Source organism: Brassica napus, chromosome A7 (genome assembly GCF_020379485.1).
Source record: "Brassica napus cultivar Da-Ae chromosome A7, Da-Ae, whole genome shotgun sequence".
Classification (NCBI taxonomy): domain Eukaryota; kingdom Viridiplantae; phylum Streptophyta; class Magnoliopsida; order Brassicales; family Brassicaceae; genus Brassica; species Brassica napus.
In genome coordinates, this window is record NC_063440.1 from 20,618,023 (window position 1) to 20,641,667 (window position 23,645).

The 23,645-nt window shown below is 35.5% G+C and overlaps 4 protein-coding genes across 4 annotated transcripts; 2 read left to right on the forward strand and 2 right to left on the reverse strand.

Annotated features, from left to right (window-relative positions):
* Nucleotides 1-1,266, forward strand: LOC106353701 (mitogen-activated protein kinase kinase 9). The gene has a single exon (XM_013793488.3). It carries the CDS (start codon nt 91-93, stop codon nt 1,015-1,017), a length of 927 nt encoding a protein of 308 aa, XP_013648942.2. The 5' UTR covers nt 1-90; the 3' UTR covers nt 1,018-1,266.
* A 3,402-nt stretch (nt 1,267-4,668) lies between these two features.
* Nucleotides 4,669-9,061, reverse strand: LOC111210230 (monoacylglycerol lipase-like). Its single transcript, XM_048735805.1, has 7 exons — nt 8,194-9,061; nt 6,580-6,618; nt 6,411-6,481; nt 5,885-5,949; nt 5,720-5,809; nt 5,538-5,630; nt 4,669-5,462 (listed from the first exon to the last, which is right to left on the reverse strand). The coding sequence occupies exons 1-7, from the start codon at nt 8,829-8,831 to the stop codon at nt 5,061-5,063; spliced, it is 1,398 nt and encodes a 465-aa protein (XP_048591762.1). The 5' UTR covers nt 8,832-9,061; the 3' UTR covers nt 4,669-5,060.
* Nucleotides 9,062-11,998: 2,937 nt separating this feature from the next.
* Nucleotides 11,999-16,888, reverse strand: LOC111210227. The gene is made up of 8 exons (XM_022710490.2): nt 16,561-16,888; nt 15,293-16,434; nt 13,884-15,210; nt 13,531-13,810; nt 13,255-13,362; nt 12,891-13,169; nt 12,607-12,750; nt 11,999-12,518 (listed from the first exon to the last, which is right to left on the reverse strand). Exons 2-8 carry the CDS (start codon nt 16,419-16,421, stop codon nt 12,330-12,332), a joined length of 3,456 nt encoding a protein of 1,151 aa, XP_022566211.2. The 5' UTR covers nt 16,422-16,434; nt 16,561-16,888; the 3' UTR covers nt 11,999-12,329.
* Nucleotides 16,889-19,335: 2,447 nt separating this feature from the next.
* On the forward strand, nt 19,336-23,208 carry LOC111210221 (sucrose synthase 6). Its single transcript, XM_022710480.2, has 11 exons — nt 19,336-19,550; nt 19,654-19,786; nt 19,873-20,027; nt 20,107-20,299; nt 20,383-20,501; nt 20,575-20,791; nt 20,872-21,425; nt 21,492-21,716; nt 21,798-22,364; nt 22,449-22,587; nt 22,686-23,208. The coding sequence occupies exons 1-11, from the start codon at nt 19,441-19,443 to the stop codon at nt 23,094-23,096; spliced, it is 2,823 nt and encodes a 940-aa protein (XP_022566201.2). The 5' UTR covers nt 19,336-19,440; the 3' UTR covers nt 23,097-23,208.
* The last annotated feature ends 437 nt before the right edge of the window (nt 23,209-23,645 follow it).

Here is a 23,645-nt window from a genome sequence, read left to right on the forward strand (position 1 = left end):
TGTCTAAACAACAACTCTCAAACTCATATAAAACCTGAAGCTTCTCTCTTTATCTTCTTCTTACATCAGATTAAAGTCTTCCTTCTTTCTATGGCTTTGGTAAGAGAACGTCGTCAGCTCAACCTCCGTCTTCCTCTTCCTCCGATCTCCGACCGCCGCTTCTCCGTCCCCTCCGTCACCACCACAGTCGCTACCTCCGGTGGCATCTCCGCCGCTGATCTCGAGAAACTCAACGTTCTTGGATGCGGAAACGGCGGGGTTGTTTACAGAGTCCGCCACAAGAACACGGAGGACCTATACGCTCTCAAAACGGTTAACGGCGACATGGATCCGATCTTAACACGGCAGCTGATGCGCGAGATGGAGATCCTCCGCCGTACGGACTCTCCCTACGTAGTCCGGTGTCACGGGATCTTCGAGAAACAAGTCGTCGGCGAAGTATCGATTCTGATGGAGTACATGGACGGAGGAACTCTAGAGTCTCTCCGCGGCGCCGTGACGGAGCAACGCCTCGCCGGGTTCGCGAGACAGATCTTGAAAGGTCTTAGTTACTTGCACGCTCTCAAGATCGTGCACAGGGACATCAAACCGGCGAACCTCCTCCTCAACTCGAAGGACGAGGTCAAGATCGCCGACTTCGGAGTCAGCAAGATCTTGGTCCGGTCGTTGGATTCCTGCAACTCTTACGTCGGGACTTGTGCTTACATGAGTCCGGAGAGGTTTGATTCCGAATCTTCTTCCGGTGGTGGCTCCGACGTGTACGCCGGAGATATCTGGAGCTTCGGGTTGATGATGCTGGAGCTTCTCGTTGGTCACTTTCCGTTATTACCGCCGGGACAGAGACCGGACTGGGCGACTTTGATGTGCGCGGTGTGTTTTGGGGAGCCGCCGCGGGCGCCGGAGGGGTGCTCGGAGGAGTTTAGGAGCTTTGTTGAGTGTTGCCTACGTAAAGATTCGAGTAAGAGATGGACGGCGTCGCAGCTTCTCGCCCATCCTTTTCTCCGGGAGGATCTTTAGTTAATTCGATTCGTTTTGTAGAAATCAAAATCGAAAGTCTGATTAAAATTATTTTTCTTTTGTAGAATTTCGAATAGTTTCTGGAGATACTATTATGTTCGTAATTTTTGTACATAATATATTATCCGGATTTTAGGGGAAAACATTGGCATTATCTGTCAATGATAAAACTATTTCTTTGATTTGTTTTTACAGTTTCATTCATGTATGTAAATCGAATATCAATTAATGTACATTAGATTTTGATAATCTAGTATTTACTTATTTAAATCATAGTATTATGTACTCTTTTTAAAATAAATACGATATGTTATACACAGACACTTTACCTAATAACTAGATATTGACCCGCCCTCGAGAGGGCGGGTATATGTTTAGTTTTTAAAATTTATGTCTAATATGATTTATATGTTTGTGTGTTTGTATAATTATATTTTAGTATGATATGAATTTAATAGAATAGATTATTTTTGTAAGTATATTAAATAAATCAAGTTTCATATGAACTTGTATCTTTCCTTGTATCATATATGTATTTGTTTGTAATCATATTTATGTTTTTTTATCTGTGATCATATTATAGACTACATGTAAGGGTAAGAGTTCGGGTTCGATTCCGACTATTCAGATAATGGTCTTTAGATGAGATATCAAAACCTATTTGGATATTTATAAATTTTAGTTCGGATTCAGTTTGGATCATTACAGGTTCAGTTCAAATACGGGTACTCATTTAAATTATGTCAAAATATAGAAATACAAATATACCCGTCCTTTAAATTATGTAAAAATATTTTTGTTTTAATGTTTTGAAAAATTTAATTTTTATAGTTGTATTTTTTGTAATCATATTATATTTAATTTAATAAATTTTTGGTAGTTAAATTAATGTTAAACATAATATGATTACAAAAAAACACAAATTAAAAAAAAAATTAAAACAAAAATATAGCCGCTAGAATCTAGTGCTTTTTAAAATAACCTGCAAAAAGTTGTAATCACAAATTTTTGCATGTTTGATGTAAACTTAATAAAATTCTAAGGATATTGTTTATTAGTATAATTTTTATTGCAAGTTAATTTTCTTTATAATAAAATGCTAAAATAAAAATAAATATATTTTACTCTTCTTTAGATGACATCGTATTGGGTATCTTCATCGTTTGAAATACTTTTTATTGGGTAGTTTTTTTTTTGATGAAATGATATGGCATTAGTTGTATTAAAAATGGCGTGGACTATAGAAAACTATTACATAAGAAACGAAAGCTATGGAATTAAAGTAACTCAGCAGTTTTAGCTATATAAAAAATGGGTCCCGATTATTTAGGAGTTTATAGTGGAAGTTATTTAGCGTACAAAGTAGTTAGTGTTAATTGTGTTTTAATAATATTGATATATGAAAATAATTGATGGACACTACTTTTATTAATGGGTCACACTGCTGTTTTAATAGAGTAGATTTCTCAATTGAATAACTTATTAAAACCTCGTTAAACTAAATGAGTTTATATAAATATTTATTTCTATTAAAAGTTCACTTATAAAATTTAAATTTCATTAATAACCTGTTCCACCACTAATTAATATTAATATAGTTAACTTTTTTTGTTTGAAAAAATATTAGTTAACTTCATGAGTTAACTTTTAAAGTTTCATTTTTTAGTAAACAAACTTAAGAAATATATTTCCACCGGTTTATATATATATATATATATTTCTGTTTTCATATTATATATATTCAAAAATATTGAAAATTTCTTATAATATATTTCTTAAGTTTCAGATAAATGTAGTTATATATTAAGTTAAGAAAGAGATTTTTTAATATATACAGTATAATCATGGTCTGTTGGAAGCTTGGGCCATTTTACACTCTTGTATTCGATAGATATAATTATGTAGTGTGTATTTTTTTTTTGAGTGGCATTTTTGTAAATTTTGCCACCTTCCCTAAGAATATTTTAGAATTCTCTGCAACATTTCAATGGCCACCATACTTTCATAATCGATCAACTTTTAAGTTTTTCTTGTTGTTTATGCCTTAAACTTGTAATCCATTACAAAATATCTGATTTCAACTTTTTAAAATGCAAAAAGTCAGTTATTTTAAATTTTTCGATTTCTTGTCCGATTATGACAAATCAACACAGTGAACCACCATGGAACGTATAATCGCCAGAGAATCGATCACCATGGACGCGTTTTGATCAGGTCTAAAATCTACATCAATGAATCCGACATTGTTGTGATTGAAGAAACGTAACTGATTGTTATAGACAAAAAAACGTGATTTTTTTTTGTCAACCGACAAAAAAACGTGATTAGTCATTTAATATAAGCAGTTATAAAATAATCAGTTTTTTGAGAAAATAATAATTGGACTCTACTTTTATCAATAGGTCACACTGCTGTTTTAATAGAATAGATACTAACGAAGAAATATTTATTAACACTAACACACAAAGCAGATAAGCTAATCACAACCAGTGCAGTATATTTTATTTGTGAAACAATTAGATATCTTATTATATATATATATATATATATTTTTTAATCTTATTATATTATTGTAAGAATGTGTTATCTTGGCGAATCATTAACAGTTATTTGTTCTTTCTTAGGTATGTCTGTTAGGCCATTACATCTTTCATATTACAATAATCATAAATCCTTTGGAACTGTTGTAATAATGAGTTAAGCTGTTTTCTTTTGTGTGGAAAAGAATGTAATAAAGCACGTTCGAAAAAAGATAAGGGCTGCGCAGTCGAAGTTTAAAGTTGCAGTTGCAGCCAAAAGGAATATATAAAAAAATAGCCACTTATGCAAGGAAAAACAATAATATTGGGTTTCACTTTCCACTAGCTTGGATCAAATTTCTGTTTGGATGATGTTCGTCGAAGATTCGGAGGTCTCAATAGCTAGTGGAAGAGTTGATGATGATAACAACAACTCTATTAAATTTTTCTTTTTGTTTTCTTCTTCTGACGCACTGCCTTACGTTAGCATTGATGATTCACGAATGAGAAAAGCCCATAGGTGTCACTCTTGAGTGTGACAAAAAGAGAGAGTCACCCCCTTGACTTGTGAACTCTTGAGATATTTGTTTCTGTATGAATCTCATTTCCAACTTTGTTTAGACAATTGGGTTTCATTTCCCTTTCTTCCTCCACTTCGATTATGTTTCCAGGTTATTGCAACGAATATATTAGAATAATTAATATTCTTTACGTCGAAGATTATTTAAGAAAATATTTCTGAAAGATACAATTTTATATGCTCGATATTCTTTATACTTTTGTTAGTTAGTACTTAATAATAAGTAGCAAACTGTAAAATTCATTATTATTTTTAATTTATATAATGTAAAAATTAAACTAATTACAAAATAACGTTTTTACAACTATAATTTAATGAAAAAACTAACTAAAATTTAATGTGCCTATTTTTTTAGGTTCTAAGAACCCCCAAATATTTTTCAGAAACGGACTGATGGAGTAGTTATTTAACAGATATATTTTTGATTTTAATACATTTCATGAGATTAGAAACATTCGTACGTTCTTCTTTTTGTAATAAGCAAGTGACCTACTAATACTATGATCAGATCACCAAACACTTTTTCTTGTTGTTGGACAAACAAAATGCTGATTCACACAATAAAACATCATAAACTTGATAAAATTATTTACAAGCAGAAACATTCGAAACATGCAACAGATTTCCATCAACGTAGATAAAAATATTAAAATCCGAGGTTACAAAATTATTTGATTTATAACATACACAGAGGGTCAAAATGTTGTGCAAGACCAATGAACCGCAAGAAAGTCCAAGTCTCCTTATCTCTTTAACTTCTTGAGTTGACAAAAACCAATCAAGAAGTAGCTAAATCAACCAAGAACTCTTTTTAAGTCTTTCTCCCTCACGATTTCTCTGTTAATTTACTCAGAAATTTCCGCAAAAATACATTATTATTTTATCTTAATCAAGAAATAAAACTTGATTAGACATGATAGTAATTGCTGGTTATGGAAAGAGCACTAAACCCGCTGGTTTAGCCAATCTAATATGACTCCAGCGATGATTTCTCTCTCAGGTTCGAAGAGAAGATCGTGCAACAGCCCGTCAAAGAGCTTGATTGATTTGTCTGACGAAGAAGCTTCCTCGTAGAGCCTCTTAGAGGCGTTGGGGTCAGTCACTGTGTCAGCTGTACCGTGCATGACAAGAAAAGGGACTTTCACTTTGTTCAGGTTTTGTTGCAAGTGAGCGGCGATTCTAAGGATCTCGTAGCCGGTTTTAACCCGGATGGATCCGGTGAAGACTAGCGGGTCAGAGTATTTGGTGACGAGAGCTTGTGGATCACGAGAGACCGGCATTCCTTTCTTGTTTGCTGCACTGAATTGGTACCTTGGCAGGAGGAACGCAACGATTGGAGCAAGAACCTGTTTTAAAAAGACAAAGTTGTTCAAGAACTATTTGAAAATGTGTAAACTATTACTCTTTTCAGATTAACTTACAGTGAAAATTGGATGGGATGGTTGGACTCCAACAGCAGGTGAAGTCAATACAATGCCTGAAACTCGAGACTCGATGTTTGGATCCAGCATAGCCTGCACTTGATTGTTTTAACACTATTTTGGGACTTTGCTGACTCAGATAATATGATATGATGCTATTTATTGGAGTCTGAAGTTGTTACCTTGAGGATGATTGCTCCTCCTGTTGAGTGTCCAATGCAGAAACAAGGGAGTCCAGGATTCTCCGTAAAAACCTTTTCAAGAAATGATTTCTGCAAAGATGATGATGGTGTGAGTTTGTTTCAGGAACAAGATGTTTTGGAAACTATAGAGAACGAGAGAGATACCAAATCTTCGACAGCGTAGTCAAGGGAAGGGACATAAGCATGAAGTCCATCGCTTCCACCATGACCTGTTAGATGAGACCCCCAAAAAATTATGCTCAAATTCAAATAAACAGATTTGGAAGTTAACATTGAGGTAGATGCTTAAGTTCAAACTGTTTGCAGTTATAAACAAATCATAGATTAGTTTCTAAGTTGTTGACACTGTAAGGCTAAAGATGAGGTTCATGTGTAACCTTTCCACAAGAACTATAAGTATCAAGGTTCGCTTCTATCCATCCTAGTACATGTTTCAAATGACCCACCAAATGTCAAAGATCAAGACTACCACCATGGCTACTAACGATGTCAAAAACTTAAGCCCTAACACCTTAGATACCATCAGGATCCGTAGTTAAAAGGTTTATACTCATTTTGACCCAGGCAGACTAACTGGACACGAGGGCAGAATACGAAAATGCTTATACTATAGTCTACAGAAGCTTCTTTAGCTATAGGTTAAATATCAAAAAGCTAACAAGAGGTTTACCTATCCAATCGATTCCATAGACCTTGAACCCATTAGCATTTAGCTGCTTTGCAAAATCACTATACCTGCCACTGTCAAATTTTGGAAACAGAAAGCTTCCTTCAGTCAGAAAAAAAAAACTATATTTCAAGCAGAACGGAGCATAGCTAGACAAAAGTTATGTTCAAACCTATGCTCATTTAATCCATGTAGCAGAACAATAAGTCCCCTGCAAAGAAAGTAGCACTGGCAAAGATAAGAAACCACATAAGAAAATGATAAATGATTCTATAAGAACCAAACTCAGGTTAGCTAACAAAACTAGAGGCATGAAAGATTCAAACTACTTTTATATAAATGATAGGTCAGTAGGTCAAACATTGACAAAGTCTTCTACTCCCTCCGTTTTTTTATATAAGTCGTTTTACAGCTATGCACGTAGACTAAGAAAACCATTAATTTCTTATATTTTCTAAACAAAAACATCATTAATTATTTACCTAACCACAATTTAACCAATAGAAAAATAGAAGATATATTATCATTGGCCATACAACATTAATTATTAATAAATTTTACATAGAAAACCGAAAACGACATATAATTTGGAACAAAAAAATTTCTCTAAAACGACTTATATTAAAAAACGGAGGGAGTATTATCTTATAACATATATTAACACTTCAAAAATCAAAACCACTTGGACAAGCAAGACACTCTCTTTTCAATATTTCTCCAGCTAATCTTTTTTGATATCCTCTAACTGAATCTTAAGAAATGCTTACCAACTAAGGGGGTGTTAGTGGGACTTAGATTTTTATAGAGTTTGTTGATTTTAAAAGTTGAGAGATTTGTTAAATCTGGAAAGAGATGTAAAGAGTTTTGTATATTGTGAAAATCTATAAAAATAAAGGCTTTGAATGGTGACCAAGGAACGGAGGGGAACACTGAATTCCTTATCATTCCCAAAAAAAATCACCATTCACAAGGAATAGTTTTTTCTTTTTGTTCCTCTCCATTCCTTTTTTTGTAGAGAAATATAGAACAAAAACATTCCTGGTTAAATTTGACAAGGAACAAGCATTCCTTCCAATTCCTGCAATTTTATTCCTATACGTTCCTTTCCTATTTGTTCCTCGTGTTCCCGAAAAGGTCACCAGTCAGAGCCAAAGTAATGTAATGATTCTAAGAATTCAAGGTAAACATGTAGTATTCTCAAAATCTTAATTTGTGAGTTAAAATGATAAGAATTCAATTCCCAATAACACTTACTTTAATAGATTTGTAGAATCATTAAAATCTAAACTTTTTGAATAACAAATGATTTTGTATAGAATTATAGAATCATCAAACCAATAACAATAGATTTTAATGAGAATATGAGAATCTATAAACCAATAACATTAGATTTAGACTCATTATAAATCTCATCCCCACTAACACCCCTAAGTCTAATCTTGATACTGAATCCGCATATCTTATGTTAGTTCAACAATAATTTATGACCCTTGATTACGCAAACTAATTAAATCCAGGAATTAAAGGAATAATATCTAGCCATCCACACTTGAACATTAAATCACACAAGCTACAAACCAAAACATGAAACAGAACCACCGGACATGAAAAGTACAACAGACACAAACTCCAAGAAACATTCATGTAATGAAAAAACACTCGTGTCCTTTCAGCACATCTTCCTTAAAACATTTATAATCAGTAATTGACTATAAAAATGATAATTTACGGATTAAACAGAATTAAAATAAATAAAATATGGAGAAATGTTAAACGAGAATATGACCTGTGATTAGGGGAAACAGGTGACCACGACTGAGTAAACAACGTATCTCCTCTCTTCGTCGGGAAAAGGGAAAACTCTCTGACGGAGCTTCCATCGCCGCCGTCATCCTCCAACACTCTCCTCATCGCGAGCTCACGTCTAACCGCAACCTCCAAGTCCACCACCGCCGCCGGAACCGACGGAGGCGCAACGCTGCATCCGCTTTCGCTTCCTCCGGCTCCCCTCTTCCTCACGACGATCTGCGGCGGAGACCAGACCTTCCTCTCCTGTTTCTCGTCTCTGATGACCACCGCTCCGGTCCTCCGCCTCCAAACGACGACGCGAAACGGGAGGAGAATGAAGAGGATCAGCGCGTGGATGATCGTGACGAGACGCTTGAGCTCTCGCATGGAGAAGAGGGCTCTAACGCGGCCGCTTGCTCCCGACGTAAGAAGCAAAGTTGATGTATCTGACATTGTTTCCACCGCCATTGACGATGAAGGTAATGATGATGATGATCGTCGAGAAGCTGTGACAGTGATCGGAAGATTGTTATTAAATCGATTCTTGTAATTTAAGGAAGAGCCTGTAACGGGTAATCTAAAGGTTGAATATTTTCCTCTGTATATTAAGATCGTTCCTTTGCTTGAACAGATCATAAACGAAGGAAAATGGATTTAAAAAAAATAAACAGACAACTTTTTTGTTTGTTTTTTTTTCTTATTCCAAAATTAGAGAAATGAGAAATAGCTTTGAATGGAAAAATCCAAATTTAGGGAATCCTCTGTTTGTTAAAAAAGAAAACAGAGCTTAGATGATAATAATAATGGCTGATGAAATGAAGAAGGAGAAGATGAGAAGTGAGACAATTTCTAGAGAATCAGCTAATAATATAGACGAGAAGAGATGAGCAGATTCTTCTAGAATTGACACGTGAAGGGTTATTTTGCCTTATAATTTTTTAATTTCCTTTTTTTCCCAAGAATTTTACACTAGACAGACCGTCCTATCATAGAATCTTATCTTGATAAAAAAGGGATCTTCCAACAATTTATGAATTCTATACATATACACACCTTCTGTATCCGAATATAAATTCACGAAAATCAATTTATAATTTTATGAAAGCACAAGTTAGGAGAATATTTAAACAACGAATTCATACCATAAATAATTAAATTATATAATTTGGTCTTCATATTTTACATTTTTTTCTTTAAAAATGTCAGGCTTGGCATTTTAAATATCCTAAAACCCCATTTGAATCAAAGTTTTAAAACTTTTAATAAAAAAAATCAAAGTAAAAAGTAAATAACCAAAACCGGAATCGGACTATAATTTAAAATGTTGAGTCGTCTGGTTTCGAATAGAAAAGGATTCAAATATATTATATTTATATATATTTGAAGTTTTACTAAAATGTATGAATATTTTTAAAAAATAAAATTACGTAGAAATAAACAAATCATGTAAATATCTAGTTATTTGTATTCAAAATAATACATACCATTTGAAAGTTTTATCTTATTCGCCTTAATTGTACTTTATATTTTATCCGATTTATCTTATATTTTATTTGAATTAACTAAAAAGATGAACCAATTTGGATAAGTAAACCTAAATTTTTATTTGAACTGAGAACTATCCGAACTAGTGAACCCTAAAATTTTCTACCTAACTGTTTACTTCTCGATTTAACGGATCTATAGACAATCCATACCAAAAATGTTTATGCCAAATAGCAGTATAGATTGGATACTAATCCAACACTATATAGCCTTTGTGTCCATGCCTCGTACGTCACGTCATGCTTTGGACGATTGCGGCTATTATAAAGGAAGGCTGATGAACCAAATTTCAATTTGAATTTTATTCGGACTTTCTTTTATAAAGAAAGAGAGCCACGAAATAAATTAACCACATGTTTCAAAATAAAGAACCACAAAAACAAAACTATCACAATCGATCCGGATCTAAGCAATGTTCATTCCACACCAACTCAAAGATTTGAAATACATGATTAGAGGAAATTTAATTATGCATACATAAAGTTGTTGTTGTATAATAGATAAATTATTAGAGATATGTATCCTACATCAAAAATTCAAAAAAATATTAAATAATATATAAAAAAATTAAGATCAATCTACTTAATATCAATTAGTTTTAAATTGGAAAATAAATCCGAATCATAGTATCACAGCATATATCCTAAATACTTTAAACTTTTTTAATTAATATAATATTTTTGACTGGGTATAAAAGTCGTGCTTAACCTTTCTGATCGGATATAAATATCTTAAATTCTGAAATTTCTGGTAAAAAAAATCACTATTTCGAAGAGGGATATTAAAAATATGTATCACACATTAAAAAATTCTAAAATACATTAAATAATATATAAGGGGTTTAAGCTCGATCCGTTTAATACCAATTAGTTTTAAGTCAAAATTTCATAATAATTCGAATCTTACATAAATCATTAATAATTTAAATCAGCCTCCGTAATCGGGTATTAAAATTTTTAATAATCTAATAGTACGTAAAATTAACTAACATGCAAACAAATTAGAGAATAATCTAAAATTCCGCCAAAAAGCCACGTGGATGAAGGCGGCGGATTAACGTCGTCGCGAAAGAAACAGAGCCGTTGCTTTCTAGGCGCACGGACCAAACACGTGTTATGTCCTCACAGGACTACTTCCTTGCCTTTGTTTCACGGACCTCTAGACACATGTCAACAAAGACACACCTCACGTCTCTTATCCGTTCGTTCGTTACCACTTAAGGAATCAGATTAGTAATAAAAGAAACAAGAGATATGTTTTCATGTCTCCATAAGACCATAACAACGTTTGCAAAACGCCAAATTCATGGACGGGCCACACTCTTTTTTCTTCTATTCGAGTAGCCTCTAAATTTCATTTCAACCACACAGGAGTGATCTTAAACGTTGTTACCGACCTAATTCGTAGATTGAGAATATCGAGAAAAGAAACTGTTACTTCATTTACAAGGTAGCCAGCATGTCCTGGTGATACGGATCTGGAAAATAAACAAAACAATTCCTTTTAAACTCTTTCAACAACAAGTATTGCCTACAAAGAAAAAAGGGGTACATGTGCAAACGCGTAAATTGCTTGTAATATTCTAGCGTAGTCAGTAGCATCTGAATAACCATACGAGCCAGTAACATCACCCACATCGTGCAGATTCCACAATTATTGTCCCGACAAAAAGCTTATGAAGAATAAGAATCAGATTCATGTACAGGTAATGAAATGCAGGTAGGTAGGTGCCTAAGTGCAAGGCTGACTCTAAAAGCCAAAGCTTATGAAGTGTAGTGGAGTATGGACAAACATATGTTTTGGTGCTTTAGGCGTCCAAACACAAGACCCGGCCTGCCTAGTGTAATTAGCTTTCGTAATATAATATTTATAGACAATCGAGGATCTTTACCAAAAAAAGACAATCAAGGATAAGGGCAGTCTATATACTAACTAACATTGGGCCGAGTAATTGCATCACTGTTTTCAAGCCAAGGTATCTGGAAGCAGCTCCTGCAAAGCCTGTGTGATCAATTAAAGGTAACCCTAAAATCACCATGTAGTTTCCACCAGCTCAAAAGCCATAGGATGGAGAAAGTAATTAACTACATGCTTTGCTGCAAGCAGAGCTGCTCGAGATTCCAATTTAATTAAATATTACTACATCTTGTAACGGTTCATTTGTCTTAAAGCTTCTCAAATCACCATCCGATCTCGAAACATAATTGTAGCAATGAAAATAACATAAAACGAAACAAACATTCATAAATAAATAATAATAATCAAAAGGACCAAGGATGATCAGCAGATAATACAAAAAAAAAAAGTTTTACTACAATCTGTTCTAAGAGAATAATAATAATAATCACAAGTTTGACAACAACAACAACAGTGTTACATGATCTAATCAAATTTCACAAAAAGTTTTTTCTTGTCATTTCACCTTTGCACTCACACAAACCTCTTTTGACTGAAGTAGACAGTCACAAGGGAAGAAAAACTTACATTTTAAGGGTCAAGCTTGCACAGATAAATAAGGTTTTCCCTCACTAATCTGCGGTTTTTGCTGCTAGCCAGAGTAAGTCAACTCATTGTTTCAGGAGTTGAGTTTTAAGCAGAGATTGGTTCGTATGGGTATGAAAGCCACGGGTGCTTGAGAGCCTCTGATGCAGAAGGACGCTTCTTTGGGTTTATCTCAAGAAGATGAGCCACAAAGTCTGTGAATCCTTGGTCTCCCATTGGTAGCCTATGTCTCAATGATGTTCTTTTAGGTATCAGATACTCCAACCTGTTGCTTTCCTGCAAATAAAGTGTTTCAGAAAATGTTCTTATTAGCAGCATATCCTTCAACATCAAGAGCTACAGGAGTTTCTGGAGTTCTTCTCACCTGATTCCGCTCGTAGAGCATTCTGTTTTTAGTAAAGTACTTGTGGGAATCACGTCCCTTGGTAAGCATTTCCTGATCGATAGTTCCTATGATTCCCATAACCCTTGCTAGCAAACTCGCTGGAGAATCATTCTGGAAAAGAACCTGCAAACACACAACTCCACAAAATCAACAACCAATCCAAGACAGTATAACGTTTTCAAACTATACCTTTATCTCAAGCAAACGTTAGTATAAATGATAGGACTTGATGCATTAGCACTATTGAAATTGCAGAAACTTACATTGCCTGTACACAGTTCAGCTAAAATGCATCCAAGAGACCACACGTCTATCTTTTTATCATAAGGAAGTCCCAAAATTACTTCTGGCGCTCTATACGACCTCGACTGGACATAGGAGCATAGGTGATCCGTCTCGAAACAGCTACTACCAAGGTCGATGACTTTTATCTCACACCTGCTGTAGCTTTTCACCAATATGTTCTCAGGCTTCAAATCACAGTGTATAAGTCCAAGGCCATGTAGAAACTGAAGTGCTTCAAGGCATTGGATAGTGATTGACTGTACACAAAAGGTCCAAAAGGGATCAGGAATCGGTTTAGATATATGTACCTATGGCTAAATGGTGATGATGAAGTGGACTAACCTGCAATCTTGGCATTGTGAAATAAACTTCACCACCTGATTCTCTGTTAAATTTGTGGAATTCGTATAGATTGGCCTTAAGAAGTTCACATACAATTAGCAAATGCTCCTGCAAAATATAGCCCAGTAAACTATTATTTCAAACCAACCCCTCAGACAGCTAACTCAGAGATGAGTGTACAGCTTGCATAGATCATAACAGAAGCAATACAGCAAAGCATTATGAAATGAATTACATAAACTATATACGTGTATTTCTTAAGCCATGATCACTTACCCGGTAGTAAAAGTAATCATACAACCGGAGAAGATGGTATTTGTCAGCAGGATCATGCTTGTTGACATACTTCAAAAGTTTTATCTCGTCAAGACTCTGGTCAAAGAAGTCTTTGTTGTTCTTTATGATTTTTATACAGACGTCCATTCCTGTCTGTAAGTCATGCGCTTGTATGGCTTTGCTGAAGGCTGCTGATCCAAGGTACTCAGTCACATGGTAACGCCCAGCAATTACCGAATTTAAAACCACGTGGAAGTTCTTTTCCTCTTCGAATCCAGTCCTGATTAAAAAATATCAAACATATAATAAGAAAGCAGCACTCAGACCCTAAAAAGTTAATGAGAGATCATTACCTGTTTTTTCTATGAACGATTTTGAGGTTAAAGGTTTCAAACTCCTCCTCTTGGGCCTTAATTTGTCTTACTTGCTCTTGTACAGCCACTGCCTCTTCATCATCAATAGCTGTCGCATTGTCATCCTCTCTTTCACTGCTATCGTTTCTATCATCTTCTTTATCAGCACGCTTTCTTTCTTCGCAAGCGTAATTTGACAGAGAAGAGGGAGATGTTGGATTATCTTCTTTCACCGAACTTTGAGAACTTGACGAATCGCTACTCTTCCGTCTCCAAGTTGCAACCATATCATCATTAGCTGTTGTAGCACTCAAACGCTCGGCATTCTTATCTCTTATCACCGTTTTGTTATTGCCTGACCATAATGATTTGCTAGACTCTGCGTGCATCAACTGCCCATCTTTTCGCGACGAGCCAAATGAAAAACCTCCTCCATCAGTTTGAGTCTTCACATGAAAACTCTCGCCTGAATCATTATCTACAATGTAATCTTTCTGTTTGTTCTTGTTTTCCCCATCAATATGTTTCTTGTCTGACTCCGAGTAAAGCTGCCTAAACCTGGATACTACAGCATCATGATCACGGGTGTACTCAAAATCTCCCTCGCTGCTCCCTCCAGCCAAACTTTCACGTACTTCACTCCCAAAATCAGCTGCATCGCTGTTAATACCCACACCAATCGACCTGACTGAATCATGCTGGTCATCTTCGAGGCAAACATCATCAAGATGAGACTTTCGATGAACATTTACTCCTTTCTTATCACCACCCAACGTGAGAAGTTCATTCGTCTGAGCTACAAACCCCTGCCAAACAGGCTCATTACGCATCGAACTGAGCACTTCCTCATCCATCAATTGCCCATCATATTGGGATATTAAATCATTCTCCTTGCTAGCTGGATAGATCTCTGAGACGGTCAGTCTTCTGTCATTTTCTGAAGAGATAGGTTCGGTATCTTTTGCTTGAGGGTACTGTTCGCCAGATAGATAAGAAGCCTCCTCTGTATAAGACTGATCTTCTTCCTCGTCTTTGGTTGTATCTCTTTCATGGTGATCAGGACTTCCCCGGGTCGTCCCTTTCTCGTGATCACTTGGATAATCAATCTCATGGGCAAGAAACCATGTTTCGTCCTCGATAGGTTGTCTGACATAACCAATGTCGTCATCATCCTCATACTCGTCAGAGTCCCAGTATTCATTACGGTAATCAACAGATTCACTCAAACCATCACCGATGGTAGCAAATCCAGACACAAGATCTGATGCATCTTCTGCTATTCCCTGACTTACTGAAAGCCAGTTTCCCCCAGCCGATTTTTTTCCACCTACAGTAAATGAGATCATAGGGAGATTAAAGCGTTACTTTCACACCTTAGCTAAAACAGATATGGTTAAGGTAAAACTAACCTGATGAGCTGATTTCTTGTCCAATGGGAACATCAAGGTACGAACCTATGAGAAGGGCCTCCTCCTCATCATTGATTAGCCTTGAACCAGAACCATCACGCTCAAACTTTTCTTCACAGTAAAGACTCAGAGGATTGTCTTCAGACTTGAGCTTAACAGGAGGCAACCTAGGGAACTCTTCCTTCCGGGCATCATAGACAAGCGGGAAACCTAAACTACTTATGCTCTTGTCATCAAAAGTAGATTGAGTTTTACCAAAGAATAAAGCTCTAGCCACCTCACTCTCCTGCTGTTTGATCGCCTCCCTTACATCACTAGTGTCTGTCTTTTTCTTTCCCTCTCTTTTGTCCAAACTGGTAGCCAGATTGTAGCTGGTTGATGCACCCCCTCTTGAAGATCCGAAAAGAGTCTCCACAGAACACTCTTTCCAGTTATCTGAGGTTGTTCTTGTATCTACGACATCTTCAGTTCTTAAGAGAACACTGCCCATATAGTTTTCATGCTTTCCAAAATTTTCAATTAGCCTATCAGTCTCATTTGTTTTAGATCCGGAGTTGCCTTTACTAGTACTCCCAGACCAAGAAGCAGTCTTATTACCAAAGAAAACAATATCTTCACCAGTCTCCACAACCTTCTTATCAATATCAGCAACATCCCCACGCCGTGACTGTTCCAACGCATACAAATCCACCAAACTGCTACCACCAACATCATCAGCGCTTCGACAAGAGTCCAACGTACCGTTACCTGAAGTAGTAGTAAATTTACAGGAACGCGCATCAGGAGCAGCAGCAGGAGGATCACCTGAGTTTTCAGAGAACGTGAAACTCATCTCCCTCGATATAACCTTCTTGCTGCTAGGCTTCTCACTACCATTCTCCCATTTGGTTACAGACCCATTGGCGCTAGTCCCAAAGTCCACCTCTTTCACAATAAGCTCCTTGGAGACTTCACTATCCCTTGGCTCTAAACCTTTACTTGAATCTTTCTCCTCTACAATAAGCTTCTGGAGAAACCCGTTTAAGTCAGAGCGGTTGTTGAGCTCGTTACGCAGAGCTTCCTCTGCTTTAGAGAAACGGTTCTTTTTGAGAAAGTCTAGAATCCCATCTACAGAGCCTTGGTTCGTCATTGTAATAACAATCCTGTAACCAAACATAACAAAGATCAAAACTTTTCGTCTGTTTCAGATTACACAAACAAACCCTCAACCGAAAAAAAAACAATTTTGAAGAAACGAGGCCAAAGAGTAAGATTAACAAAAGACTCACGCTTGCTCATACGGTAACGAAGCGAGCTCCAACGCGCAATCGAAGAATCTGGAAAACAGCTGGAGATCCGAGGAAGAAGTGGATCGAACGAGAGATGAAATGCGCTTAGAGATCAACGAAGACGAAGCCCCACGTTGAGGTTTGAATGGATGTAAATGATTTTTGGGGACATTCACTGGAAAAAAATTTAAAGTTCCTAAATTTAAATTAGGGTTCTTTCTTTCTTTCTCCCCAATCCCTTTGCTATATTACATCTGCTAACATACGCTAACATACGCACATTTCGCCAGAATATGATATATTGCTATAATCTAAAGATTCGACAACCCTTTTTCTCATTTGTGGATTTTTTTTTTATCTGTTCTTTTTAACTAACGGATTAATAGTTAGATAGACAACTAAAAGTTAAAACTGGACAGCTGAATAAAATATGTTTGAATTTGAACGTAATTGCTTCAAGCCAAAACTAAACAAGTCTTTAAGAAATAGTTTTGTAGCTTTTCTTTGTTAATTTCTTTTCCTTGAATCATGACCCAAAAAAAAAAGAAAAAGGAAAAAAAAAACATACAGTTAACTTCTTTGCACTGAATCTTTTAACTCTTTAAATCAAATCAGAACCATTTGTTCAACTGTTACATGATTATTATCCGGTTCAATCAAACTCATGTTTAATAGTTTCATATCTGCATTTCGGTTTACTTGTTCGGTTTAGCAAATAGTTTCATACCCACTATTACAGGAATCAATCAAACAAATAACAAACTTACTAGTTTCTTCTCCTTTCTCTCCTCTCTCTTACTTTGATCTTCATCTCATCTTTATCCTCTCTTCAAACTCCGTGGACTCAGGTTCTTCAGGGAATCCTCTTCTTCCTATTGGTCATCCTAGAGCGGTTTCCCCTTCTTTCTATCCTACTATCCCATCAGCATATTACGCTCGAAATGAATTAAAATATATGCATATATTCATTTTCAACATTATATTCTCATTCACAAAATATTTGTTTTACAATAATAAATTACTTAACAAATCCAATAACATATCTGAATAATAAACATAATTTCCTCTTTTCTATGAAATCATTATCTAAACTTTGAGTATCTATATTTTTGTCCTAGAACATATTCGCATTTTCAAACTTGTATTGAGATATTTTAAAATATAACAAAATAATGGTAAAAAAATAAAATATGATAATTTAATTGTAATGTTATGCGAAATAAACATCAATAAACATGTCAGTAATAAAGTATAAGAAAATAATTATACCAACGCTACCTGACTTTGCCTTAGCATAGAAACCTGATGAATACCAACTTCCTACTGTAGATGCTTCATGGTCTGAAGACAATCTACGGACTAAGAACACATCAAATCACATTAAGTGCAACCAAAGACAGAGCAGTGCATGAAACATTACCTTATAGAGTACAAAGCCAATGGCCGCCATAGAAATACAAATGGTATAGCTCTATGAAAAACTCTCACGATTCTACAAATGTCAATAACATATACTGTATAAGATAGCTCCTTGTGTACTAAGGGAAGATGTTGTCTGTATTGTGTATGTTTGTTTAGTGCAATAAAAGTCTATTCTTTCTGCAATTAGTTTTGTTTTTTGTGTAGTCGGAGGGGGTTGCCTCACTGAGCTAGTGACATTACCTTAGTTACAGAATAAGTAGAAGTTGAATTATGGCTAATCACCAGTGAGAGCTCGAGGGGCCGGGTATGGTCAATGGTGGAGAGCGACATGCCTCACTGAGCTAGTGATATAACCCATGTCTCGGACGTTCTAACAGTGTTTTTGTTTGAGTGGGAGTTATTGATTATTGTATTAAATGGAATTAAAAGCAAGACCATGTGTTATTGGATTAGTGATTTTTAAATCTTTGCCCAAATCATCTGTTATTCATTTACTAGTTTTTAAATACTAGTTGAAATTCAGTATTATTTACTTTTTTCATCAAATTTCGATGGATTTGAAAATAATTCTATGTTAAAAGTACGAAGACATAAATCCGAGAAGAATCTATAAATTTGTAAATAATAATTAAAATCCACTAGTTTAGAAATAGTTAAAATTTACATATTTATAAGTTTTCAAATCATTTTAACTTAAAATACATAAATGAATAACACCATTTAGTTTGTCTGTTGTTTGTCGGTTTTACTTTGGTTTAACTTTGTAACCTAACTAGTTTTCCGTTTGGGCAGTTTTTTTTTTTTGGTTTTGTAATCTATTGTTTCACAAAAATGTCATTGTAAGATTATTTTTGTTTTTGTCTTAAAGAGTGTCATTCTATATTTCTAATGTAATTTTACGTATTTAATCTATTTTTATTCTTTCGAAAAACTAATATATTTTTATTTAAATTATTTTATTTAGTAATTGCAAAATAAAGAAGGACATATATATTTTTTTTAAAAATAATTTGTATGAAATATGTTAGCATTTTATGTTAAACGGAAGAAGTATTACTAAAACATACATTGAAATATACTATGAACTTATATTCATTTATGCATATTATTAGATAGGAAAGTATATGCATAGATCTTGGTCCACATGGACCACAACATAAACCCCAAGAAAAGCAAAAAAAAGGTACAAAATCTGATTTTGCTCTCAACATATAAAAATCAAAGCATATTCTTTTTTGTTTACTTGCACACTTAGCTAGCTTTTCCAACGAATAATCTTCTCCCTCTTCCTTCTCCTTCTACCCTGTCCCCTTCCACAGCATATTCATTAACTCAACGTATCCTATATATACCTTGTGATTATCACACCATGTTTCAGCAAAAACTACTTCATCTCAATCATTTCAATCTCCTTGAGGAAAAGTTTGATCCCTTCTTGTTGTTTCTGTACCAAAAGAAATGGCTTCTTCCTCATCTCCAACAACGCTTCAAAGATCGGATTCAATCGCTGACAAAATGCCTGATGCATTGAAACAAAGTCGGTATCATATGAAGAGATGTTTTGCCAGGTTTTCTACAACTTTCAACATCACATTATTGATTAGTTTTTTTTTCTTTGCTATATTTTGGATCCCTTATATATATGTTTTTATGTGTGGAAATATGTTGTAGCTTTGTTAAAGGAGGAAAGAAGCTAATGAAGCGTGAGAATCTAATGAATGAGATAGAAAAATGTATAGAAGATAGCAATGACCGCAAGAAGATTATGGAGGGACTGTTTGGTTACATTCTCACATGTACTCAGGTAATATATCATCTTCATTACCATTTGCAATTAAGACAAGGTTTAATCAGTTGCATGGTTTATTTTTCTCTGTTTTAACTACTCAGGAAGCAGCAGTGGTTCCACCCTTTGTTGCTTTGGCCGCAAGGCCCGATCCTGGTTTCTGGGAATATGTTAAGGTCAACGCTGGAGATCTATCAGTGGATGAAATCACAGCCACGGATTACTTGAAGCTCAAGGAATCTGTTTTTGACGAGTCATGGTTAGTAAACAAGAGCAATATGTGTTACTTAAAAAAGCTCAAGGAATCTTATCTTTTTTTTTTCCAAAATGTTTTGTAGGGCTAAGGATGAAAATGCATTGGAGTTAGACTTTGGAGCGATTGATTTCACAACTCCTAGGCTTAATCTTTCTTCTTCGATTGGAAATGGAGCTGATTACATCTCTAAGTTTATATCTTCTAAGCTTGGAGGCAACACTGATAAACTAGAACCTTTGCTGAACTACTTGCTTCGCCTTAACCACCATGGAGAGGTCTTGACCTTATCATATTCTTGTTTTTATTTTGACTTACTTTCTTCACAAGTTAACTCATTCATGGTAATTTATGTCTTCAGAATCTCATGATCAATGAAGGTATCAACACAGTTGCAAAGCTCAAAAAATCTCTGATGCTTGCTGTGAATGTAGTCTCCACTTACCCTAAACACACACCTTATGAAACTTTCTCTCCAAGGTACTGGTCAAGATTCTTGTATCTTCTTAGAAAAACTGGAACAAGGATGTAATTAATAAGGTTGCTTTCTTAGGCTGAAGGAAATGGGATTTGAGAAAGGTTGGGGAAACACATCAGAGAGAGTGAGAGAAACCATGGTTATGCTCTCAGAAGTTCTAGAAGCACCAGACAGTGTGAAGCTAGATTTGCTCTTTAGCAGACTTCCCACAGTGTTCAACGTTGTGATATTCTCTGTCCATGGCTATTTTGGTCAGCAAGACGTGCTAGGTTTACCAGATACCGGAGGCCAGGTACTTGCATAACAAGTCTTCAATTTTATTAACAAGAGGAACCTTACTGGTTTAACATTGGTGTTATGATGATCATATAGGTTGTTTACATTCTTGATCAAGTAAGAGCATTGGAAGAAGAGCTGCTCATTCGTACTAACCAACAAGGTCTAGGGTTCAAGCCACAGATTCTTGTGGTGACAAGGTTAATACCAGAAGCAAGAGGCACAAAGTGCGATCAAGAACTAGAAGCCATAGAAGGAACCAAGCATTCTCATATCCTCAGAGTTCCTTTTGTTACAGATAAAGGAACCCTCCGTCAATGGGTTTCTCGGTTCGATATATATCCTTACCTGGAGAGATTTACTCAGGACGCAACGAGCAAGATTCTTCAACGCTTTGGGTGCAAGCCTGACCTCATCATTGGAAACTACACAGATGGGAACTTGGTTGCATCTCTAATGGCCACCAAACTCGGTGTCACTCAAGGAACCATTGCTCATGCGTTGGAGAAGACAAAGTACGAAGATTCAGATGCAAAGTGGACAGAACTAGACCCTAAATACCATTTCTCTTGCCAATTCACAGCTGATTTAATCGCAATGAATGTCACTGACTTCATCATTACCAGCACATATCAAGAAATAGCAGGAAGGTTCGTTCTCTTTTTCTATATTACATCTCATTAGAATTCAAACTCATAAATCTATAACTTGTGCAGCAAGGAAAGACCAGGACAGTATGAGAGTCACACTGCCTTCACAATGCCTGGTCTATGTAGAGTTGTCTCTGGCATTGATGTGTTTGATCCAAAGTTCAACATTGCTGCTCCTGGCGCCGATCAATCTGTTTACTTCCCTTACACAGAGAAGCAAAAAAGATTGACTAAGTTTCATCCTTCTATACAAGAACTGCTTTACAATGAGAAAGACAATAATGAACACATGTAAGTAGTACTCTCATTACAAATAATGAAACACTACACTATATGGTTTTTGTGTTTAACCTAACTTGTTTGTTGATACAGGGGATACCTTGCGGAAAGAGAGAAACCAATCATCTTCTCCATGGCGAGACTAGACACAGTGAAGAACATAACTGGTTTGGTTGAATGGTATGGTAAAGACAAGAGACTAAGAGAGATGGCTAACCTTGTAGTAGTTGCTGGATTCTTCGACATGTCGAAATCTAATGATAGAGAAGAGAAAGCTGAGATAAAGAAGATGCATGATCTCAATGAAAAGTATAACCTCAAGGGCAAGTTCAGATGGATAGCTGCTCAAACTGATAGATACAGAAACAGTGAGCTTTACAGGTGCATTGCTGATACAAAAGGAGTCTTTGTTCAACCTGCTTTGTATGAAGCTTTTGGTTTAACGGTCATTGAAGCCATGAACTGTGGACTACCAACATTCGCCACGAATCAAGGTGGACCTGCTGAGATAATCGTTGATGGTGTTTCTGGTTTCCACATTGATCCCAACAATGGTGATGAATCTGTTGCCAGGATTGGAGACTTCTTCAGCAAGTGCAGTACAGATGGTTTGTATTGGGATACTATCTCTAAGGCTGGTCTCAAACGTATCTATGAGTGGTAAATAAACTTTACATAACTCTTAAAATGCAAATGTTGTCACATTACATTTGCTTATTCTTAGGTTTTGTACCGTCTTTGTAGCTACACATGGAAGATCTATGCAGAGAAGTTGTTGAAAATGGGAAGCATATATGGATTCTGGAGACAAGTGAATGAAGATCAGAAGAAAGCTAAGCAGAGATACATTGACATGCTTTACAATCTCCAGTTCAAACCATTGGTGAGTTTCTTTTTTTATTATCATCTGAAGATTTTTACTATTGATGCTCATATGCTATCTACAAAACTAACCTTTATCACTGGTGTGCTTTCTTGTAGATCAAGAAAGTGACTATCCCTGAAGATAAATCTTTGCCTATGAGACTGGCTTCACTCCGTAACCTCCTTCCCAAGAAACCAGCATCTCTTGGAGGAGGAAGTAAGCAGAAGGAAGTCACAGAAACGAAACCAAAGAGTAAAGAAGGTCAAGAACGAGATGATGTCAAGGCAGGAGAAGGAGAGGTGAAAGAGGGGTTGCTTGCAGCTGAAGCATCAGAGAGGATAAAGAAAGTTGTAGAGACTTCTGAAGAGACACAGAGGCTAGAGAAGATGAAGATTGCGTACGGACAACAACGGAACCAAGGAGGTTCATCGGTTAGGAACTTGTTCTTGTCAGTAGTGGTTTGTCTCTACATCTGTTACATTTTGAAGCAGAGGTTCTTTGGAACTTACTCGGTTCAAGAGGATTAAAAGTAAATCAAAAAGCTGTAAATCTTTAATAAAGGAAAATATCATCAATGTAAAAGTTAATATATGAAAGTTATGGTCAGAAATAAAACTTTATGAATTATTATTTTTATGATGTTTTGGCTTACCAGATTGGACAACTTTAAATAACACGTGTACGTACTCTCTGCATGTATTAATTATGTAAACTTGCTGAACATATATTTGAATTAATTTGTTAAGATAATAAATAAAGCAATGAATCGGTCCATATGATAATTAAATTTGAGATAGCTATATGGAGCAAACGAATGCAGAGACTGTATGTGAAGTTTCACTTTGTTCAAGGTCCCAAAATAAATGTGGTAAGGTGGGAAACTTTATATCAATGCTTTAAAACTCTATTTAATTGCTTCTTCTTTATCAGATTAATGTAAGTATTTAATGAATATAATATTAGGCATACATGAGTGGTAAATTAAAGACCAAAGTGATAATACTAGGGAATATGTAGATAACTTTTCTTCCTAAATAACTATCTCATCAATAGATTTATATTTTATGAATTGATGC

What these genes read in the sequence shown, in the direction of transcription:
- LOC111210227 (XM_022710490.2), bottom strand. Translation starts at nt 16,421, where the DNA reads ATGACGAACCAAGGCTCTGTAGATGGGATTCTAGACTTTCTCAAAAAG. An exon ending in ATCGTTCATAGAAAAAACAG is followed by an intron (nt 13,811 to 13,883) that starts GTAATGATCTCT and finishes TTTTTTAATCAG; the next exon opens with GACTGGATTCGAAGAGGAAA. An exon ending in CTGAACTGTGTACAGGCAAT is followed by an intron (nt 12,751 to 12,890) that starts GTAAGTTTCTGC and finishes GTGTGTTTGCAG; the next exon opens with GTTCTTTTCCAGAATGATTC.
- LOC106353701 (XM_013793488.3), top strand. Translation starts at nt 91, where the DNA reads ATGGCTTTGGTAAGAGAACGTCGTCAGCTCAACCTCCGTCTTCCTCTT.
- LOC111210230 (XM_048735805.1), bottom strand. Translation starts at nt 8,831, where the DNA reads ATGATCTGTTCAAGCAAAGGAACGATCTTAATATACAGAGGAAAATAT. An exon ending in ACTACGCTGTCGAAGATTTG is followed by an intron (nt 5,810 to 5,884) that starts GTATCTCTCTCG and finishes TCATCTTTGCAG; the next exon opens with AAATCATTTCTTGAAAAGGT. An exon ending in CATCCCATCCAATTTTCACT is followed by an intron (nt 5,463 to 5,537) that starts GTAAGTTAATCT and finishes TTTTTAAAACAG; the next exon opens with GTTCTTGCTCCAATCGTTGC.
- LOC111210221 (XM_022710480.2), top strand. Translation starts at nt 19,441, where the DNA reads ATGGCTTCTTCCTCATCTCCAACAACGCTTCAAAGATCGGATTCAATC. An exon ending in ATGAAGAGATGTTTTGCCAG is followed by an intron (nt 19,551 to 19,653) that starts GTTTTCTACAAC and finishes AATATGTTGTAG; the next exon opens with CTTTGTTAAAGGAGGAAAGA. An exon ending in TATGAAACTTTCTCTCCAAG is followed by an intron (nt 20,502 to 20,574) that starts GTACTGGTCAAG and finishes TTGCTTTCTTAG; the next exon opens with GCTGAAGGAAATGGGATTTG.